This window comes from Mus caroli, chromosome 8 (genome assembly GCF_900094665.2).
Source record: "Mus caroli chromosome 8, CAROLI_EIJ_v1.1, whole genome shotgun sequence".
NCBI classification, from domain to species: domain Eukaryota; kingdom Metazoa; phylum Chordata; class Mammalia; order Rodentia; family Muridae; genus Mus; species Mus caroli.
The window spans coordinates 113,471,378-113,492,519 of NC_034577.1; the positions used below are offsets into that span (position 1 = coordinate 113,471,378).

Consider the following 21,142-nt stretch of genomic DNA (forward strand, 5'->3'; position numbering starts at 1 on the left):
AGGACACAGCCTTAGATGAAGGTACCCCTGTAACAGAGAGCTCCTGCAAGGGGCCAGGCCCCATCCCGAGGAATGTGCTAGACACAGAATAGAAGTGGGACTAGGTGACTTAACTGTCTGTCTCAAGGTCCAGGGACACCCATCTCAGGATGGAGGTTCTGCATCTCCTTTCTGACACCTGGGTGGGACTCTGGGTGGCTGAGCCATAAGCACAGACTCTCAAGAGAACTCTTTAATTCCATTTCTGTCCTGGGGGCCATTATGTGGGGAACGTAGACATAGGCACAAAAGCCAGGAGAGGCTGGCAGGTCACTGTCCCAACAACAGATAAACGGCCCTGTAGTAGTGCCAGGTTTGGATCCTGACACCTCCTGCCAGCAGTGGACCTCTTGGGGCCTCGGTTTTCTCACTCACACTGGGAATAAACGTCACAGGGGCCAGTCTCTGCATCCCTTAGGACAGTACTGCCCAGGCCTTGGCCCTGCTCCTACAGATGGTACCGACCATACCGGTATCAGCTTTGGGACAGCCCTTTACCAGGACAGTGTCCTGGGTGAGCTGCAGAGGAAGTGCAGAGCCTTTTGGCCTCTCAGCCCCTCTCCCACTCCCAGGCTGATAAAGGGGTACAGGCCTCCTTGGCCTCCAGTCCTGGCCCACTGCCGTCTTATCAGTCCCGGGAAGACAAAGGCCCAGTTACAGCTCTCCACGGGGCCTCCTGGCGTATTTACACCTTATCTCCACCATTAGCTGGCCAGTTATCTGATGATCGCGCCCATTAAGGCCACAGCCTGCCTGATGGGCTCCAGGAAGTAGGGCCGCCACAGTGCTCTGGCCAGGGGACCAGGCCAGGCCATGTGAGGCCTCCATCGCCTGGGTAGCAGGCAGATGGGGCAGAGGGTGTGTGGCCTGTACCACCCTTTGAGGAAATGACCATGCCCCCACATCCTTTAAAGAAATAGAAGCTCAAGTAGGGACAGCGGCTGGCCAGGTGTCCATGTCCCACAGCTAACACTGATCACTATAACCAAGGAGTTCTTTATCCCTGCCTTAGTATTCTGCAGACCACAACCTACCAAAAGTTCTAGAAGCCTCACGTGGCACACCTTCTGGCTGTCTTATCTACCTCCCTTTCTTAAGGACACGATCTTTTATTTAGAACTACCTGCTAATCCAGGGTGATCTTATCTCATGATCTTTAATCTAGTCATGCCTGCAGACCTTTTCCCACATGCAAAGGACATTCACAGTCATGGGTGATGTCTTGTGAAAGGCCATTCAGCCTAGCACACAAGGCCCTGCACGCAGTGTGTGGCTCACACACAGATTCTGCAGACTGTGACCAAGCCATGGTATAGCCTGCCTGTCCTCATCTTCATGGTGTTTCTACAACCCAGCATGGGGTTGGCCCCCGGGAACCAGGCCGGAAGTGGGGGCTGTGGGACAGAAGTGTCCTGGGGGTCACCAAGCAGCCACTCACTCATTTGTTTCCCTTCAGAGGAGCTGGAGCTGGCACTGCAGGATGGGCAGAGGTGCGTGCGCGCCCGGCTGAGCCTCACTGAGGGCCTATCCTGGGGCCCATTCTACGGGAGCATCCAGACCAGAGCCATATCCCCTGAGAGAGAAGAACCGGTAAGGAGCTAAGCCCCAGCTGGCCAAGCAAACCTTGTGCCTTTCCAGCAGGGAACTTTGATGGAACCCAAAGAGGCAAGGGTAAAAGGGAGGGACTTCCTAGGGAGCGTCTGCAATGAGTAGCACTGTGCTTCGGGATCCCAGAGGGACTTCCTAGAGGAGCAGTAGTGGAGCTCAGCAGAGAAAAGGAGGTCCAAAGGAAGTGAGCCGCAAGGAACAGGCACCCACTGAGTTGGGAGGGAAGGGGAGGCTGCAGAAGGAAGCCGGGCCTTCTGTCCCCGGGAGCAGGTGCTGGGTGGGCGTGGCTTCTGAGGGGGGGCGGGGAGCAGGTGTTGACTGGGCGTGGCTTCTCAGCTCTGCAGCCGCCTGCTCACCACAGCAGCCCTGCCTGGCAGAGAGTTCCTAAGGCAGCCTCCTTCCCCACACAGCCACGCGGCCGTTTGTCTTGGCCTTGCTTCTGAGGCCGCTTCTGTTGTGGCAAGTCGGCCCGGCTTCCTCCTGCTGGAATGTGTGGGTTCCTTTTGAAATCATTTCAGATGGAAAAGGACAGCAGGACACAGAGACCTGGGTACAAACAAAGGGTAGCCATGTATGCAGCAAAAGAGCCGGGATTGGAGGGGTTTGTACAATGTCCACAGACTATGATGGCAAAGGCCAGGGCCAGCCCTAGGCTTCCTCGCCAGTCTTGTCAATCCTAGGATGAAATGTCTCCCTGCCAGATGCTGTCGGGTAGGCCCTGTTTCCTGATTTAGAGTGTGGACTGATCCAAGATATTCACTGGCTGGCCAGTGTCACATGCTTCTGGGCTCCTTGGTCTGAGGGCACATGGCTGCCTTCTGAGGGCCCTTGTTGGGGAAGGGTGAGACTTCCCTAGCACCCAGAGGCCAGGATGCTGCACACACATTCACACTTGCAGACTCACCTTCAGAAATATTTCAGGAGCACAGACTGACGGCGCAGTCCACAGGTAGGCAGGTGGGGAGCAGTAGGACCACCACCACTCAAAACCCTCCGTGGAGAGTCAGACTCTGTGCTCACTGGGTGCAAACACACCACCAACTGAGGCCTGTGGCCTGGCCACACACTCTTCCAACCACCAGGAGAGATGACCTGTCCCAGACTGTCCAATGAGAGCAGGAGCAGGCCAAACATGGCCACCTTGGGGTTTCTGCTTGCTATATCCTAGGCAGATCCTTCCTGCTCAGAGCCACTCTTTCTTCAGTCCTTGGAGTCCCAGGCAGGTCACATGGAACACAGAGGCTTGCTTTAGGCCTAGGCCTGAAGAGAAGGTAGAGCCAGGCTGTTACTGTGAGATGGGAGTTGATCCCCTTGCCTGCTGGCAGCATCACGGATTAAGAGGGAGAGGTCTGGAGTGGTGCTCGACCCTGTACATACTTGGTAGAGCCTGAGAATGAAGAGTGGCCCAAGGTCCAGGGAGGAATGTCATACAACAGCTAGTTAAGGTCCTGTAGGAAGGAAGTCAGGGCTTTCAAAGTGGCTATGCCAGGTGGGTGTGTCATGTGGGTTGTGGACAGCAAGAGACTTGGAGACTGTTGCCACTGGTCAGTCAGTGTGCAAGCAGGAACCTGGAGCCCCTGTCTCCAGACTTCAGTCAGGAAAACCCACATGTGGCAACAGGAGCAAAGGCAGGTCTGCCCAGACCTGGGAGCCAGGTCCTGGTGTGCCCTGTGTCTGTCTCTTCCAGTCCTAGGAGGCAGGCTGCTGTCTCTAAGTCTTTAAATTCATTCTCATTCATATTCTCTCTCTCTCTCTCTCTCTCTCTCTCTCTCTCTCTCTCTCTCCCCCCCCTCACCTACCTCCCTCCCTCCCTCTCTACCTCTCTCCCCCCCCTTCCCTCCCTCTCCATCTGTCTGTCCATCCACACATGCCCACACACACATGTAGAGCTGAGAGGAGTTGGTTGCTTTGCTCTTTCTACCTTATGAATCCTAGAGATTGAACTCATATTGCCAGGCCCGCTGTGCTCAAACACTTCTCCCGCCATCTGCAAGCCACCCCTTTCCACAGGAACCCCAGGCCTTGCTACCTCAGCTCTTAGTCTGTGTCCCAGGCGGCTCAGTCTGGGAAAGCAGGAAGGGAGAATCCCCACCTGGGTGTCAGAGGCCGGCCAAGCCAAAGCCGTGCAGCCCCTGCCTCTGAGGCTCTCCGAGGGGGAGGAGGCACCTCCCTCTCCCCCTCTATCTCACAGAATTAAATCCTTGATTAACCCTTATCTCCCCAGCAAGGCACTATCTCCGCTTTGGCGCCAAGCGTCCAGACACACGCTACAGATGATTGATTTCTGAAAGATATGGGCGCCTTTGCGATACTTCGTTTATTGTCTAAATATTTTTGCTAACATTCAGCGGGCTCTTATCGAGTTCAGCTGATGGGTCCCAGTTCTCCCCACAGCCTAAGGAAGAAGTCGCCTCCTGCCCCATGGCCCTATCAGCCGCCAGGCAGTTCCTCCTCTCCCCTTAGAGAAGAAGGAGGGGGCGCATGTAGATATGGGGCCTGTTTCCCGGGCTTCTCTTAGGCTGGGGGCTGCTCACCATGGGGACAAATTGGAAGGGAAATGCCCCCTAACACTCCCACCCACACCAGATGTCCAGAGTTAGTATCCAGGAAGGAAACTGAGTCACACAGCCCTGAGTGGAGTTGGTAGTCCTGTCTTTATCGCTCGCCATGGTTTGCATGCCTGTAAGAGGGCAGTTGAAAAGCCTCCTTAGGGTCACAGCTCACACTGGATAATGATGAGAGGGAGATGTTACAACAGTAATATAATAATGATGAGATGAGATGTTAAAGTGGGTGAGTAGGTATGGGATGTATACATGGTATACAGATGGATGGAAAGATGAGTAGATTTTAGGTAGGTGGATAAATGAATAGTGGATGGGTTGGTAGATAAGTGAATGTGTATTCATAAATGGGCACATGTGTGGATGGACAGGTGATCAGATAGAAGGTGGGGGTGAGTGGACAGATAGACACGTGACTAGATAGGGGGTGAGTGGGTGAATGGATGGAAGAGTCGATGAGCAGATACAGAAATGTGGGTGTGGAGGGATGCATAGGTGGATGTGAGTGCACAGCCCCTCACCCCAGCCTGCCCATGTTGGTCTGCCTGCTCAGCTTGCTTACTTTGGCCAGGAGCCACCATAGCATCAGTAAGGCCAGGGGAGGGTCCGTAACTGTGAGCGGGGTGGCAGATGCATTAAGATGCTAGGAGCCGGGCATAGTGGTACACACCTTTAATCCCGGTACTTGGGAGGCAGAGGCAGGCGAATTTCTGAGTTCAAGACCAGCCTGTTCTACAGAGTGAGTTCCAGGACAGCCAGGGCTACACAGAAAAACCCTGTCTCGAAAAACCAAAAAAGAAAGAAAAGATGCTAGAAAGGCTGAAGTGGGCCCAGACTGCGTGACTTCAGTGTGGACAGGCCTTTAGGTCAGTCCCTAATGGCCTGAGGTCCTCTCATCTGGGGATGGAGTGAGGGAGCCCAAACTCACCTTACTGGGACTTGAGGGAGTGCTGGGGAAGTTTGGTTTCCATCCCCATCTTTGTGTAACAAGGGAGGGAGGGTACCCAGGAAAGGCACCTCCTCTCCAGGGCATGCAGCCCAGCTGTGCCCACTGCTGTTCTACCAAGATGTGAAATACAGTTTGAGCCCTGCTTCATTGGCCTGGGGAAACATTCCAAGCCCCGCCTTAAAGAGACAGCAGCCCAGCCTGAGAAACCTCAGCTGGAAAGTGGCTGTCCGCTGTACCCTGACAGCAGGCATAGATGTGCCCCGAGTGCCACACCCTGTACACTCTGTCATGGCTGAAGACAGAGGCCACTATCCTAAGGGACAGAGCAGCTCCTGTGCTCTTTGAGGCAGAGCTGCCTGAGGCCCTGAGGCGTCTGGTGTCCCCAGGACTCTTGGTCTTCATGTGGCTCCGTCTCCCCTTGTGTCTTCTCTTTTTTATGTCATTTGTTATTGGGGCTACCCTGTTCCAGGTGATTTCATATTTTCATATGAAATATGCAAAGACTCTTTCTCTAAATAAGATCACTCTCACAATTCTGGTGACATCTGTGAAGCCACCATTCTGCCCAGTCCATAGAGACTGGGACAGTCAGGAGTGTCATTTGGCTCGGTCACCAGGCCCAGTCTAGGTTTGCTGTTGGCTTTGTGGGGACCTGAGCCCCCTTCTTCTCCATCTTTGGTTTCCCCATCGGCTAAGGGAGAAGCTTAGAAAATATCCTAGGCTCCTGCCTCTCCTCAGGCTCTTCCATCTGCTCCTGAGCTGCAGCAGCTATGGCCTCAGACCTGCCTGCAGCTAGCTCCATCTTTGGGCCCCAAAGCCACCCTGAGGTAAAAGGCTGGGGCCAGGAGGTGAGCAGCAGGGCCCACCCTACACAGAGGGATGGCTGGCAGGGATGGCATGAGCCATGCGCCTGTGACTCCCCGCAGGTGATCTCTGCCCTCATTTCTCTGCCTGAGATGGCCAGCATCATCCTGGCTCTCCTCCCAACACGAAATGCAGTTAACGTGAACCCAGGCTCACTCTTGCTGGTCCCTTGTCCCCTATTGTCCCTGGCCCTTCAAAGGCCCTGCTCCTTCCCCTTTACTATATACTGTGTCTCTAGCCCTTGGCACACAGCTGGCCTTCAGGGACTGAGGGGCGAGTACATGGATGAGCAGTGACAGTGGGGTAGGGCAGGGCTTCTTAGACTTTGGTTCTAATCCTGTGTACACAGCATGTATTCTCGGTGGGTCTCAACCCTACACCTATGAGGTGGGCGATGGGCATCTGGGGGAAAGAGAGGAGCCATAGGCTGTCATCACTGTGGAAGGAGGATGGATCAGCAGGAGAGAGGGCCTAATTAGAGTCACCCTGTGGCCACAGGCCCCAGCACTAGTCCCCAGCATATGGGGACCTGAAGCCCAGGCAGCAGTGTGGGATACCATTTTTGGAGCAAGCTGCCCACCTGAGAGGGCTCACCTTCCCTGAAAATGGCTTTATGAGCAGCAAGGTTTGGGAAGAGCCGCAGATAAAGTCGTCTCAGAGATGGTTTCTGATGGTTATCAGCCCACAGAGTCGGACACTGACCTCTTTGTTGGGGGAACAGGAGCAGGCTCAGATCCACAGGAGAATTTAAAGTGGCTGATGTCATCCAGGGCTGGGGGAGGGGGAGTCGGAGCCAGGAGGGAGAGACAAATGATGGCTGGAGGGGCAGCGAGTGGGACAGATGCCAGGGCTTTTCCATGACACAGACAGACAGACAGAGGAGCCCGGGGCCGGGAGCTCCTGTTCTGAGGCCTGCCTGAGAGACCCAGACAGGGAGAAGAGTGACTGCAAAGCCCTGTCCCAAGCCCCAACCTATCCTGATGCAGGGCAATGACACCCCACACACACACCCCTCCCCCCTCCCCCGGAAACAGACAAGGGACCTGCATGGAGGCCCAGGACCTCTGTTTTGGAGCAGCCAGGAACTCATGGCCCATTTCCCTGAGGACTTGTTGTGATGGACAGCAGCCACTAGCTCCCTCCTAGCACTGCTCCCCAAGGTTGCATGCACCTCATGCCACAGTGCTGCAAGGGGGTGCAGTATGGTATTCTATGCACTGGGACCTCCACAGAAAGAGCGGCTTGTGCAGCGTCAGCAAAGTGGCGTGCGTGTGCGCGCTCGTGTTTTTATCATGCGGTGAACACGCTGCTCCGGAGAGCGATAAGCGTTAAACCGACCGCGAGGCTGTCAGTCTCAGTTTGAGGGTTTAGAAATATTGGGACGAATAATTAGATTTCATATCGTTACCACAGCACCCATCAGAGGATCAGGCAGATTAATTTTCTCACCCTCCTCCGCTCATTAATATTCATTAGAGTAGTGGAAGGCTGAGGCAGGGAGGGCCGGACCCAGCCACCTCACTGACAGCCATCTGCTGGGGCCAGGAACAGCTAGCCTGTGAGAGTCAGAGGCCCCCTGTGTGGCTGCCCACACCCATCTGCTGCTTACTCTGTGCTATCCAACTGTGACCTTGAAAGCTCACCTACCCCCTGCATCCCTGGGAGCCACCTCCTGAAGGAAGCCAACCAACCTGAAGCAGGCTCTTGGGTAGAATGCACTCCCTCAGTGGACGTGTGGCAATTGCAAGCAAGGTCCAGGGTGTAAGGCTCATTCCTAGGTCCAGAGATGCCTTCCTGTTCATGTTATCCTTCAAGCAGAGCATAAGTAAGCAGCCATGGCCAGTATACACAGCTCTGAGGGCTTCCTGTATCCTCACATTCATCTGTGTCCAGGGCAGAAAGGCCCACAGAGAAGGGCACAGCCTCCCTAGCCCCCCCCCCCCCCCCCCCCCCCCGCTTTCCCCACCACCCTGAGATGGTGGCAGGACAAGGAAGGGGATTCCTTCCCCTATCCTGACAGCAACTTTGTCATGTGGGCCTCACCGTGCTGGCATACAGGAAACTGAAGCCAGAGGTGCAGGTGTCACCTGCTAGGACTCCAAGGCTCCCCTTCAGAGCCAGCTTATCTCCATTTGCTGCTCCATGGCAAGCCACGTGGCAGCAGTCAGGTGACGTGGAAGCCACCGGGCTGGGCTGTCATGACCTCATGGGCCATGGTCACTGGGAGTTCCCAGCTAGTAGGCCTTATCTTTTTGGCTCTGTATATGCCATGTGAATGCGATCTGTAAAGAGTTGGTCCACAGGGGTCACAGGAGAAAGGTCAGACCTGAACCCTGACGTTTGGCCCCAGAGCCTATGTGGGCATCACACACAAGGGGACCCAGGAGTGCCAAGCACTGTCCTGGCAGTTCCCCTTACAGTCAGCAGCCTGTTTCTCCTCCTGTTCTAGCCTGTTGGTCATCTTCCCTACCCAGTGAGCCCATTGCCATGACCACCACAGCAGTTCTTAGGAGCCTGGGAGTGAGCAGGGGCTCTAAGCTTTGGGTTAAGAGTTCCTGGGGTGCAGGTTTCTGAGTGAAAGGCATTTATTTGAATCAAACAGCAAATGGCCGACAGGATAATACACAGGCCTGCTCTGCCTTTACACATAGTGCCCGAGTGGCTTAGTCCAGGGGCTAAATAAGCTCAGCACACAGGGAGGTGCCCAAGTGGCAGCAGTCACCCACCCCACCCTCCAAGGATAGACAGGACTGGGCCTCTGCTGTCCCTACCTGCCACTGGCTGTGCCTCATCCTCCACCGGAGACCAAATCCCAGCCCAGCCTTCCAGCCTGGGCTGCACAGAGACATGGCCACGTACACTTACTTCCTCTGCTGCTGGGCTGAGAGCCAGAGTGCAGGGGGCAGGAAGCAAGCAGCTTTGGTGGCCCTGGGGGGCTGAGCCCAAAGCTCTTCCCTTCCAGGTTCAGACCGAGCTGCAGAGGAAGTGTGTGGCACAGCCCTAGGCTGGAACTTCTATCCCCAATCCCCTCCCCTTTACTCTGTCTCAGCTTCCTGGCCCAGATGATGGGGAAGAGGGCACAGAGCCTCAGCTACCCACTACCCCTCGCTCCCCAGCAACACAGCTGTCTTGGGTTGGGGCGGCCAATCTCAGGGGAAGGACAGTGCTCTCAATGAATGGACAGAGGTAAAAGTTCTACCCTGCAACAGAAAGGAAAGCTCTACTGTACAGAGACACGGGCTCGTGCTCTCCCCCTCCATCCCTCCACCCTTCCCTTTCTCAGTTCCTTGCAGGCATCCAGCAGTTGCGTGGTATGGGCCATGCCCTTGGTGCCAGCAGCTCTGCTGTCGCAGAAAGAGAACACACATCTGCAGGCTGTATAGATTCAGTGCTTGACCACTCTAGACCTTTGTTCCCAACAGAGACCAATGTGTAGCCTGGGAATGCACAGCTCCCTGCCATGCCTCCAGTTATCATAGTGTTTGAACTACACTTCAAGTCCTACTGCTATGAGCTACCAGGCTGCTGACCACCACTACACAACAGAGCAAAGCCCCCCCCCCCAACTCAGCATCCTATATAGACTGAGCCTTTCCCATCTCCGCTCTTCTCTAGGGCCCAGCTGTGACCCTGATGGTGGATGAGAGCTGCTGGCTAAGGATGCTGCCCCAGGTCCTAACTGAAGAAGAAGCCAACTCAGAGATCTACAGGAAGGGTCTGTATCTCATGCCTGCCTCCCTCCCCGCTAAAGTCTTTCAGAAGGCAGGGTCACTTGGCTCTGACTGGTCCAGCTCTTAAAGGGACACCAGCCTATCTGGGTGACAGTAACAATCAAACTGCCTGAGAGAGCACCCTGAACCCCATCTGAGAGGATGATGGACAACCTTTGGAGCTGCAATCTCAGGCGAATCATAACCACTGACACAAGAGCTAGAGGGGCCACCCTGGGCCCTCCACAGCCACTGAGAGCTCTGCTTCTCTACGTGGGCTTAGGGGGAGACTGAGCAAGAAGAGCTTCCGGGGGCCACTGAAGGCAGCACCCTGAGACCCAGTCTGGGTTCTGCTGGCCTGACTTTGTTCAGACCCAGACCCAGCCCTTCCTAGTTGTGGGATGTGGGTGAGTCCCTGGCCCTCCGGGTTGCTGCTCCATGGAGAAAATGGGGAAGAGGCTGTGGCCAACTCATTTCATTCTACTTAAACCCCCCTGTCCAACCTTCTAAGAGTTGGGGGTGCAAAGGGGGGTCTTCCCTCAGCTCATCCTTGAAGTCAGCTCCTGAGTAGCCCCGCAGCAGAAGCAGAACACCTTCCCGAAGCACCACAGGAATTGAAAGTTGAGGTCAGACACAGGGGACCTTTTCCAGTGCTTCATGCTCTCTGCAGGGCACAGGGATCATGTTCCCTACCCTCCCGACGGGCGGTCTAAGGACCAGACAGAGCAGCCAGAAGGCAGCCTGTACTGGGAAGGAACACGCCCCAACACCAGATTGGATGTTGGCAAGCCGTCAGCCATGTGCTTGCACCACCAGGACTGACCTGCCCATAGGCTTCTACAACACAGTTCTGCCCAAGTGTGCTGTCCACAGAAGACAGAGGCCCTTACAGGGCTGAGACTGATAAATGTGACCTGATCTGGGTGGGGCCTGCAGACAAGGTCACAGTGACCACAGGAATCCTGTGGACATTGTCGCTTGATTTTTCCTGTATCACTTGCCCCATAATGGGACTTACACAGGCTCTACCCTGCAGCTCAGCTCCTACTGCCACCTTAGAACATACATACTCCCTTTTCTTTTCCCACTTTCTGCTGGGAGTGGCCACTGGCTTGAGACTAAGGCCAGAAGTGTCCCTACCCACAGTTCACAGGGTTCCAGGCCATGTGGCAGAACTGCTGGCCCAGGACACCTGGGTTTTTGTGGGTTGAGGCTGCCCTCTACAGGCTACTGTGGGAACAGCACCTGGCCCATTCCCAACAGGTTGAAAACCAGCCTGTTCTGGAACCCAATGCCTTAGGACACCCCTCTACCCCAGCCAAGTGATAGTGATTACATACAACCCCCCTCAAATATCCCTGCCAGCCCCATGTCTACCCTTTTACTGGAGATGGAAGCTCCCCCAATCCTTGCCTCAGACACAGGATAGCACACCACAAATCCAGCCAGCCACGAATGTAAGCCTGAATGCAGCCACCTCCTGCCTTTTGCCCAGACTCAGTCATCCCTGGCCGTACAGCGGGGCCGCAGGGTGGGAGACAAAGGGAAGCACACCCATTAAAGGCCCAGGATCATCACAAGTGCCTGTACCCTACAGATGACGCCCTCTGGTGCAGGGTTACCAAAGTGGTGCCTTCTGGTGGACTGCTACATGTGCGCCTTGTCACTGAGCCCCATGGTGCTCCCAGACACCCTGTGCAGGAACCAGTAGAACCTGGCGGCTCGGCCCCAGTGCACACTGACATCCAGCTGCTGCCCCAGCAGGCTGGCATGGCATCCATCCTTGCTACTGCAGTCATCAACAGTAAGTATGTGACTCCCAGGGGCAGACTTTGGGTAACACTCAAGTCAAAGGTTAGGGCAGATCCTGTGTGTGTGTGTGGGGGGGGGTCAGCATGCAAAAGGTCCAGTTTCCACACATGGGGTGGGGGAGGCAGGGGATGAATTATGCTCTAGTAAGACACTGAACTGAAGGACAGTACCCAGCTGATGCAGAGTGACCCGAGTGCTAGATTGTACATGGCCTGCTACCATAGGAAGGGCTCAGCCCCAAGGGACCTGGTGCGGGCCCCCTGAGAAACATACAGTAGAAAGAGAAGGTGGTGGCAGGCATGGGTGTAATATATGCCTAAAAGGCAGCAGTAGGAGCTGAGTCCTCATGTCCCCTGTGCAGGGACAGGAGAATCCCCAGTGCCTGGGTGGGTCCTACAATTAGACAGGGCCTTCAGGGACACAATGAAAGGGGAGCTAAGCCACCAAAAGCCAGTACCTCAGCCTGGAGCTGTCAAGGCCAGGCCCTTCCTCATCCAGTCAGTACCTCACCCCCACTTGTACCCCTACCAGAGGATGTCTTCCCCTGCAAAGACTGCGGGATCTGGTACCGTAGTGAGCGGAACCTGCAAGCCCACCTGCTCTACTACTGTGCCAGCCGCCAGCGTGCAGGCTCTCCTGTCTCGGCGACAGAAGAGAAACCCAAAGAGACCTACCCCAATGAGCGAGTCTGCCCCTTCCCCCAGTGCCGAAAGAGCTGCCCCAGCGCCAGCTCACTGGAGATCCACATGCGCAGCCACAGTGGTGAGTGCCCCATGCCTGCCCTGGCCAACCCAGGTTCTGCACTGGACTGGTGGTCAGGAAAGCTTGCTCTGCCACCATGTGCTATGCAGTTCCCCATCCCTCCACAGCCTAGCGCAAGGCTTACCTGTGGCTATATGTACACTTAATAAAAGGCTGGGTGTGTGCTTGACGCTGGGCAGCATGTGGCTGATGCGAACTAAAAGGGCCAGTGTTCCTTCCTTGTCACTGGGATCCATCTCGTGTTCCAGGAGAGCGCCCCTTCGTGTGCCTCATCTGCCTGTCCGCCTTCACCACCAAGGCCAACTGTGAACGTCATCTCAAGGTGCACACGGACACGCTCAGCGGTAGGTGGGCTGGAGGGGGTCAGGATGGGGTCTCTGGGGCTATACCTCAGCCCCAGGAACCTAACCACAACAGTGTGGCCTACAGGTGTCTGTCACAACTGTGGTTTCATATCCACCACAAGGGACATCCTCTACAGCCACCTGGTGACAAACCACATGGTGTGCCAGCCAGGCTCCAAGGGTGAGATCTATTCACCAGGGGCTGGACACCCAGCAGCCAAACTTGCTCCAGGTAAGCAGCCATACTGGAGCCTCACTGGCCCTCGGATAAGTGAAGGGGGGGAGGGGGCTTGTCTATAGGCATCACATGGTGTCCCTGTCAACCCTAGTCCCCAATCCCTTTTGCCTACCACATCCTACCTAGGGCCTGCCCTGGGCCTGACATGCAGCCCTGTGTTCTTGTAGACAGCCTGGCAGGCTTCCAACAGCACTCGCTGATGCACAGCCCCCTGGTTCCCGCTGACAAGGTACCCACCCCATCCTCAGGGCTGGACAGTAAGGCCCTGGCCGAAGTCACCAACGGAGAGACCAGAGTGCCCCCCCAAAATGGGGGCAGCAGTGAGTCCCCTGCAGCCCCCAGGACCATCAAGGTGGAGGCTGCAGAGGAGCCTGAAGCCACCCGTGCCTCCGGTCCGGGAGAGCCAGGTCCCCAGGCTCCGTCTCGGACACCTTCACCACACAGCCCCAATACAGTCAGGGTGAAGACAGAACTGTCCAGCCCCACGCCTGGCTCTAGCCCAGGGCCGGGAGAGCTAACAATGGCCGGGACGCTCTTTCTGCCACAATATGTGTTCAGTCCCGACGCGGGCACAACCACCGTCCCTACAGCGCCACAGGCCTCGGAGATCCTGGCCAAGATGTCCGAGTTGGTGCACAACCGGCTACAGCAGGGTGCAGGGAGCTCCGGCGCGGCGGGAACACCCACTGGCCTCTTCCCGGGGAGTAAGGGCGCCACGTGCTTTGAGTGCGAGATCACCTTTAACAACATCAACAACTTCTACGTGCACAAGCGCCTCTACTGCTCGGGCCGCCGCGCGCCCGAGGACCCGCCCACTGTGCGCAGACCCAAAGCGGCCCCGGGCCCGGCCCGCGCGCCCGTAGGTGCCGCCGCAGAGCCAGACCCGTCACGCACGTCGCCCGGGCCCGGGGCACGAGAGGAAGAGGCGAGTGGCACGACCACTCCGGAGGCCGAGGCCGCAGGCCGGGGCAGCGAGGGCAGCCAGAGCCCGGGCAGCTCCGTAGACGACGCAGAGGACGATCCGAGCCGCACGCTGTGCGAGGCCTGCAACATCCGGTTTAGCCGCCACGAAACCTACACTGTGCACAAGCGCTACTACTGCGCCTCGCGTCACGACCCGCCGCCGCGCCGGCCACCCGCACCCACGCCCGCACCGGGACCCGCGGCTCCCGCGCTGACAGCGCCACCCGTGCGCACGCGCCGGCGTCGCAAGCTGTATGAGCTGCCCATAGCCGGCGCCCCGCCCCCAGCCGCAGGCCCCGCCCCCGTGCCAGTTGTACCCTCCCCCACTGCGGAGCTGCCCTCTTCTCCGAGACCTGGGAGCGCCAGCGCCGGCCCCGCCCCCGCGCTCTCTCCGAGCCCGGTACCCGACGGCCCCATAGACCTGAGCAAGCGGCCGCGTCGCCAGAGCCCGGATGCACCTACTGCGCTGCCCGCGCTGGCCGACTACCACGAGTGTACCGCGTGTCGCGTAAGCTTCCACAGCCTCGAAGCTTACCTGGCTCACAAGAAGTACTCGTGCCCCGCCGCGCCTTTGCGCACCACTGCCCTCTGCCCCTACTGCCCGCCCAACGGGCGCGTTCGCGGTGACCTGGTCGAGCATTTGCGCCAGGCACACGGCCTGCAGGTGGCCAAGCCAGCGGCCAGCCCGGGCGCTGAGCCCCGCACACCTGCCGAGCGTGCTCCGCGCGACAGCCCCGACGGCCGCGCACCACGCTCTCCTTCCCCTGCTCCCGAGAATACACCTTCTGACCCAGCAGATCAAGGCGTTCGGACACCCAGCAAGGGCCCGCCAGCTCCTGCTCCTGCGTCGAGTGGTGGTGGCGGCCACCGCTACTGCCGCCTGTGCAACATCAGGTTCAGCAGCCTGTCCACTTTCATCGCGCACAAGAAGTATTACTGCTCTTCTCACGCCGCCGAGCACGTAAAGTGAGCCTGTGGGGCCGCACCACCAGGACCCTTGACACTTAATAAAGACATTCGGTGTGATAAATTTGCTGGAGGCCCAGCCTGTTGTCTTAGATCTAGTGGGCCTCATTCCATACCCCAGCTTGTGCAGACCTGCAAAGGGCACCCCACCGGTTCCTCCAGGACCTAGCCCACTCCAGGGGCTCAACCGCCCCTGCAGAGTTCTTTTCCTCTGCCTCTAGCTCACCCGCTGCCCTGCCAGGAAGCGCATCCAATTGCAGACTACTAGGGAGAGTGAAACCTTGTTCTTGCTGAGTCTTCGAGAAAGGGGACCAAGTCCCAAAGTGCCCCTCCCGTCATAACAGGGGTGGGTACTTATGACTACAGAGTTGGGCCTGGGTATACCACCTGTAGTCCGTTGCTGGCCAGCTGTAGGCCACGTCTGGCAGAACCCAAGCAACGGCAGTCTAGCCATTGCTTTGGCCTCTCTGCTTGGTCTGTAAGTCTTAACAGGCAGCTGTGGAAGCTGAAAGAGGACCCTGAAAATGCCCCCAAGGACCTGGGCCCTGTTGGCCAGTCCACCTCTCCTGCAGCCTTCTGAGGTGGCCTGCTGATGGGCCTGGGTTTACTCAAGAATAAATGTTCCTGAGAGTCCATTCACAGGCCCTGCCCAGTTTCCCACAAGGGGTACAGTAAAAGCTACACCTGACTAGTAGGAGTTGCCACAAGTCCCCAGCAAAGGACCCAGAGAATCAGGCAGCCTCTCTCTGTCACAAAAGCCAGCTAGATGGGAATCCGTAGACACCGTAGACCCTCTCCCTGCCCTGCCCATCTGTATTGTCTGAATTTCCATGCGGGGATCTGGTTTCCATTCAGAGCCTGGTAGAAGGCAAATGCCTCCGAGACTGCACACTGACTCTAGCAAATGAAACAGTGTGCACCTTACATTGTTTGAAGGTGATGGGGACATCAGGGAAGTGGGCTAGTGGGTAACAGAATGAGAGAAGGCCCAAGGTGACCCCCAGCCTCCTGCTTCGCCCCATTTCATACACAGTTGCAGAATTGCACCACAGGCTTACCATGTTCTGCCTCAGTTTCCATGCCTGTAAAATAGTATTGAGACCCTTTCTGAGAACTCAGAGAGCTGCAGGTCAGGCCCCTGGTACCAAGCGGTCCCTCTGGTTGGCCACACCTTGGGCAGGAAGTGTTCCCAGGCCTCGGGCAGGTTGTGAGCTTCACGCGGCCCCTGCAGTGAGATGCTGGGTCTGCCTTGCCTTTCCCACAGTGTCTATGGCCAGCACACATCAGCTCAGACCTGAGCACGTGCTTAGTCTGACACCCCTACGCTGAGAACTCACTCCTTCCTGGCAGGTTTCCACATATGTCAGTAATCCCCGTGCACCCTCAAGTTCATGACCCACTCTGCTTCCCCCCAAATCCCCTTGGCTCAAGGGTTTCCAGCACCTGCTCTCTGGCCTCTGTCCCTCACATATGTGGCCACCATAGCAAGACAGCCAAGTGACACTTCCCTGGGTGTCTGTCCCCTGCTCCTAGGATGGTTGTACTCTACATGAGAGACCCGACTCAACCTCCCTTCTAAAGATTTGCAGGGGCTGTGGGCACTGGGACACCCCTGAGTTTGTCACAGGTCTGGCCATGCCTCTTCACTCTTGACTTCCTGCTGAGGGATGGATGCTACCCCAACATTTCCCTGGGGCATTCCACCCCTGCATGTGAACCCTCTGCCCCTCCTGCTGTAGTAATTAAGGCGCCAGCTCCAGCTGCTGCACGTTTTGTAGCAGTGACTCATTGTTAGCCTTTATCTCATACCCGCAGTCTTGAGCATCCCTCCTGGTCTCCTCTTAAAGGCCCTTCCCAGAATGCAGTGCATCCTTCCACCTTCCTGATGCTCATGCCCAAGGCCTGGCCTCTGGCCTCAGTCACTCCATAAACTCCTTTTTCCACCTTGGCAGGGCAGTCTGCCCTCCCTTGCCTTTACCCTGCAGGAGGGACAGGGTCTTTCTCTGGTCCCACTGTCGGAAGTCCAACCCTGCTCAGTCTACCCTGTTCCTTAGCTATAGGGCTCTACAGATCACCAGCTCTTGCCTAACTCTCCTGCCCCTCACTCTATGGCCTGCAGTTGGTCCCCAGTCACAGACCCCAAGGTCAGTCACTATGAGCCTCTGCCTGTGTGGAGAGTAAACCACCCATGTCAGCTCCTCATGTGCAGCCAACACCATACCACTGCTTCAGTCACCACCGAGTGCCCAGGAGCCTGCTTCTAAGCCACTCTGGCTTCCTTCAGCCCTGCCTGGCCCATTCCTCCCTTCAAGATAGCCTCAAATCACCATGGTCTGTCTCCTTACCCCAGTGCCCTGCAGGAAACCCTCCATCTCTCCCTCTGGTCTCTCAACTCTCCACTCCGCTGTAGACTTCTGCTTGCCAAGCTGCTTCCACTGCGGCTAGATGGAACCCATCTGCCCTTGGACCACCTCACGATGCTTGGCCCATGAGCATCCATGAGAACAGGGAACAGCACTGTCCCTTGCCACTCACCTCTGCCAGGTGTACATCTTCCCCACGCACTGGGATTGGTCCATGGGTAGGAACATCAAGGCTCAGTGGTGCCGAGCCCCTGCCAGAGCACCTTGGGTACAGTTGGGCTTTAGCGGAGTTGGCTGGGCTGGCCCCTGCCCTGGAGATCTTAAGCATGACCTCCCCAAGCCCTGCATAGGGCTCAGCTCTGTTCAAATCCACCCAAGCTGACCAGGGAACGGTTGGAATGGGGGTCCCATGCTTCAGACAATGGTTCCCCTCTAAAGACTCCATATACATGTCTTATTGGGGCAATATATACCATCCATTGGGCCTTCTGGGGAGCCCCATTTAGACCTTTCTCCCTTTCCCAGCAAACTGTGACCCCACCCACCCCACCCACCAAAACCTGCTCTCGATTTCAACACTAGTGGAGACTCGGGACAGGAGAGGCCAGTATGGCTCACAGAAGCACCTCATTGTTAGCCTCATTGTAAGCACGGGCCTGCCACCGTGCTTAGCTAGGGTGACCTACCCACTACCAAGGGTATGCTACAATCCCTGAGGAAGAGAAAGGAGTAATGAGAACCCCGATACTGATGCCTCCCAGACTTCTGGAGAAGCCCTGCAGGCCTGAGAAGAAAGCTGGAAGCCAGAAGCCGAGCATTTGGGCTGGAGGCAGAGGTGGGCAGATCCTCAGAGCAGGCTTCTGTATCATCTGCCTCAGCATCACCTGCCTCAGCATCACCTGCAGAGCACACTTTCTAGGCACTGGGATTTAACACTCTTGATGCATGATTCTATATCCTAAAGCTTTAACGTCTGCACCCCTCCGTGACAGGAACCCCCACATCACCAGAGTGAGCCACACTGCCAAGTTCTTTTTCTCAGTCTGACTGCTTTGACTGTAAACTGCATGCTTTTGTTGTTGCTGCATGCTTTTGTTGCTGCTGCTGCTGCTACTGCTGTTTTGAGAGGAGGCAGAGTTTTGTTCTGTTGCTCAAGCTGACCTAGAACTCACGACCCCCACACCTCAGCCTCCTGAGAACTGGCATTGCTCCTCGATGCTTTATTGCTGTTTTAGCATCTAGGTTTCCATGGCAGCATCTAGCTGCCTTCCTTGAGAGCCCAGCCTTGTCTCTGTCTGGGCTCCAGTGGTCCTTGGACACCCTTGTCCTTCTAGAGTGTGGCTCCCACTCCGGAGACACTCTTCTATTCTTGGGACTATGAGTACACATAGGTCCTGTGACCTCTTGCTCCCATAGGAAAGATGTCCCCACTCTGCCTCCTACAGGCAGATCGTCTGAATGTCACTCCAACTCTGCCACGTTTTAATGTCATCCAGAGCTTTGCAGGGATGAACTTGTATCTTGTCTGTCCCCTCTCTGCCCTTTGTCTTGCTTCCCTGGTTTCCCGTGTCTCCTCTTCCACACCTATCACATTCTCTGGCTGGCTCAGGAGCCAAGCACCCACAGTGAGTTTTCTTCTCTGCCTGTTCTGAGTATTTAATTTTACTACACTCCTGCAGCCCCTGCAGACTTTTGTACCTGCACTCTGGATGCCAGAGGCCCTCTATCGCTGCTGTAGTGTGGGCTCCTGTGGAAGGTTCCTGTGGCTATTTAAACAGAGGCCTCAGGCTAGTGGCTTAAACAGTCCATGTGGATTCTCTCATAGTCACGATGTACAGGAGCCCGGTGCTGTCACAGGGAGCTGAAGGACAAGGGTCGGTGGAGCGGTTCCCGCCAAAGACTCCAAGGAGAAGCCTGACCTTGATTTCTGTAGCCTCTAGAATAGCAGTTCTCAACCTGTGGTTTGACCCTTCAGGGGTCAAACGACCCTTTCCCTGGAGTCCCCAAGGCCATCAGAAAACACAGCTATTTATATGACAGTTCATCACAGTAACAAAATTACAGTTACAAAGCAGCAACAAAAATATTTGTTTTGGTTGGGGGCTACCACAACATGAAAAACTGTAGGTTTTTTATTCTCCTGTTGTAACTGTTGTCTCTGAGGCTCACTAGTCCTACCCTGGAAGCTTCTAGCCTCCACACAAAAATATCTAGGCCTAGAATGTTCTCAGCCTTGGAGACTTGCTGCTGAATAAGCTCACCCTTCTAGTTCTTTCTGGGTTCTAGCTGGCTGGATTAACTCAGCTGTTCTGCTCAGAACTCTTTTCCAAGCTGACTGACTCGGTATGGCTTCTCTCTGAGTCTCCTGAATTGCTCTGCTTGGGCTCATACTAACTCTGGCAATTTGTTCAAATCTTCTGGCTCCTCCTCATTCTCTGGCTCCTTCTGGCTTCACTGGTGTCTGGCTTGTTCACTTTCTGCAACCTGTCTCTCTATAACTGTCTCAGTAAACCTGCCTCTTCTCTGCTCTGCCCTTTAGGTAGCTTCCCTTTCCTGTCTCTTCTCCTGAGTTGGGCAGAGCCTATTCTGTCAGATCTTCCTCTGATTCATCACTTTTTCTGCCACTCAATTAGACATCACTTTCAAACAGTGCTTCCTTCTACAAACTCACTTTACCTTCACTGTTTGGGATTAAAGGTGGGTGCTAAGGGCATGTCTGTCTTCCTGTCGGAGAGATTAAAGGTATGTGCTAAGGGATGAGCCACACCACAGCCAGAAACAGGATATTTCAGTAAATATACAATTTGGGGGTTCACAATGTGATGAAATATCCTGCAATATCTCAGTATTAGGAAGGTTGAGAACCACTACCCTAGAAGTTTCTACATGACTTAGCTGGTGGCTCCTCCCTCTTCAGAGCCAAACTCTGCTTGCTCGCTCGCGCGCTCTCTCTCTCTCTCTCTCTCTCTCCAGCTCCCTCTACTGATCAATCTTGTCACCCCTCACTGTCTAGGACAGTTTATCCCAAAGTCAGCTAGGGAGGGACAGCTACTCTACATCAACCCATTTCTTACTTAGATGGGCTATAGACATCTTCAAGGTCACTCTGCCACCCCACCCCACCCCCTCTGAATGCATTTGCTGCATTGTCTGAGGTGGTGTCTTACTTAGGGTCTTACTGCTGTGAAGAGACACCATGACCAAGGCCACTCTGATAAGGACACCATTTAATTGGGGCTGGCTTACAGGCTCGGAGGATCAGTCCATTATCACCAAGGTGGGAGCATGACAGTGTTCAGGCAGATGTGGGGCTGGAGAAGGAGCCAAGAAGGCAGCTAGGAGGAGGCTTTAACACCCACACACCCACACAGCGACACACTTACCTACTCCAACCAGGCCACACCTCCTAATAACACCACTTCCTAGCCCAAGCATAGTCAAACCATCACAGTGGGCATTGGCGAACCTAGATGCCCTATGCATTACCATTGCTAAGGCTCACTGTGCTGGGCTGCAGTCCAGGCTGCACAGGGGGGAAGGGGACTGAGCTAGAGCACACTGTGAAGGACTATACACCCACACTACTGGAGGGCACTGCAGTCACATATAGAGTCCCCATTTCCCCATAGGGATAAGGCCAGTGTCCCCTTCGGTGTGTCCAGTACAGCTACAGGCAGGCATGATATGCACGGTGTGTGTACTGACATCTCTCGCCCTACTCAGCATTAGGTCAGACTCATGCAGCAAGGCCGTGACAGAAGTGGACAGGGGTGTAGCTGGCTTGCTGTGGACAGTGACTTTCCACCTAAGCTCGCGGGGACAGAGCCTCAGCAGAGTCTGTGTACCCAGCTGAGTGTCTCCGCTCTTCCTACCCTTCCTCGTCACAGACACTGTGGCTCTCTTCATCCCTCTCAGAATACTCACTGGACAGGACAGGGAGGACATCAAGGGCCACCTTCT

At 55.8% G+C, this 21,142-nt stretch overlaps 1 protein-coding gene across 3 annotated transcripts in view; it reads left to right on the plus strand.

The window, feature by feature from the left end:
- Zfpm1 (zinc finger protein, FOG family member 1) overlaps positions 1-14,883 on the plus strand; it is a 55,664-nt gene extending 40,781 nt beyond the window's left edge. For all 3 annotated transcript variants that reach the window (XM_029480523.1, XM_021170363.2, XM_021170362.1), the window contains exons 4-10: positions 1,496-1,629; positions 9,640-9,739; positions 11,332-11,538; positions 12,078-12,308; positions 12,557-12,652; positions 12,738-12,884; positions 13,058-14,883. In XM_029480523.1, coding sequence (XP_029336383.1) covers positions 1,496-1,629; positions 9,640-9,739; positions 11,332-11,538; positions 12,078-12,308; positions 12,557-12,652; positions 12,738-12,884; positions 13,058-14,823 — 2,681 coding nt within the window. In that variant the 3' untranslated portion in view covers positions 14,824-14,883. The remainder of the gene's footprint in view (positions 1-1,495; positions 1,630-9,639; positions 9,740-11,331; positions 11,539-12,077; positions 12,309-12,556; positions 12,653-12,737; positions 12,885-13,057) is intronic.
- The last annotated feature ends 6,259 nt before the right edge of the window (positions 14,884-21,142 follow it).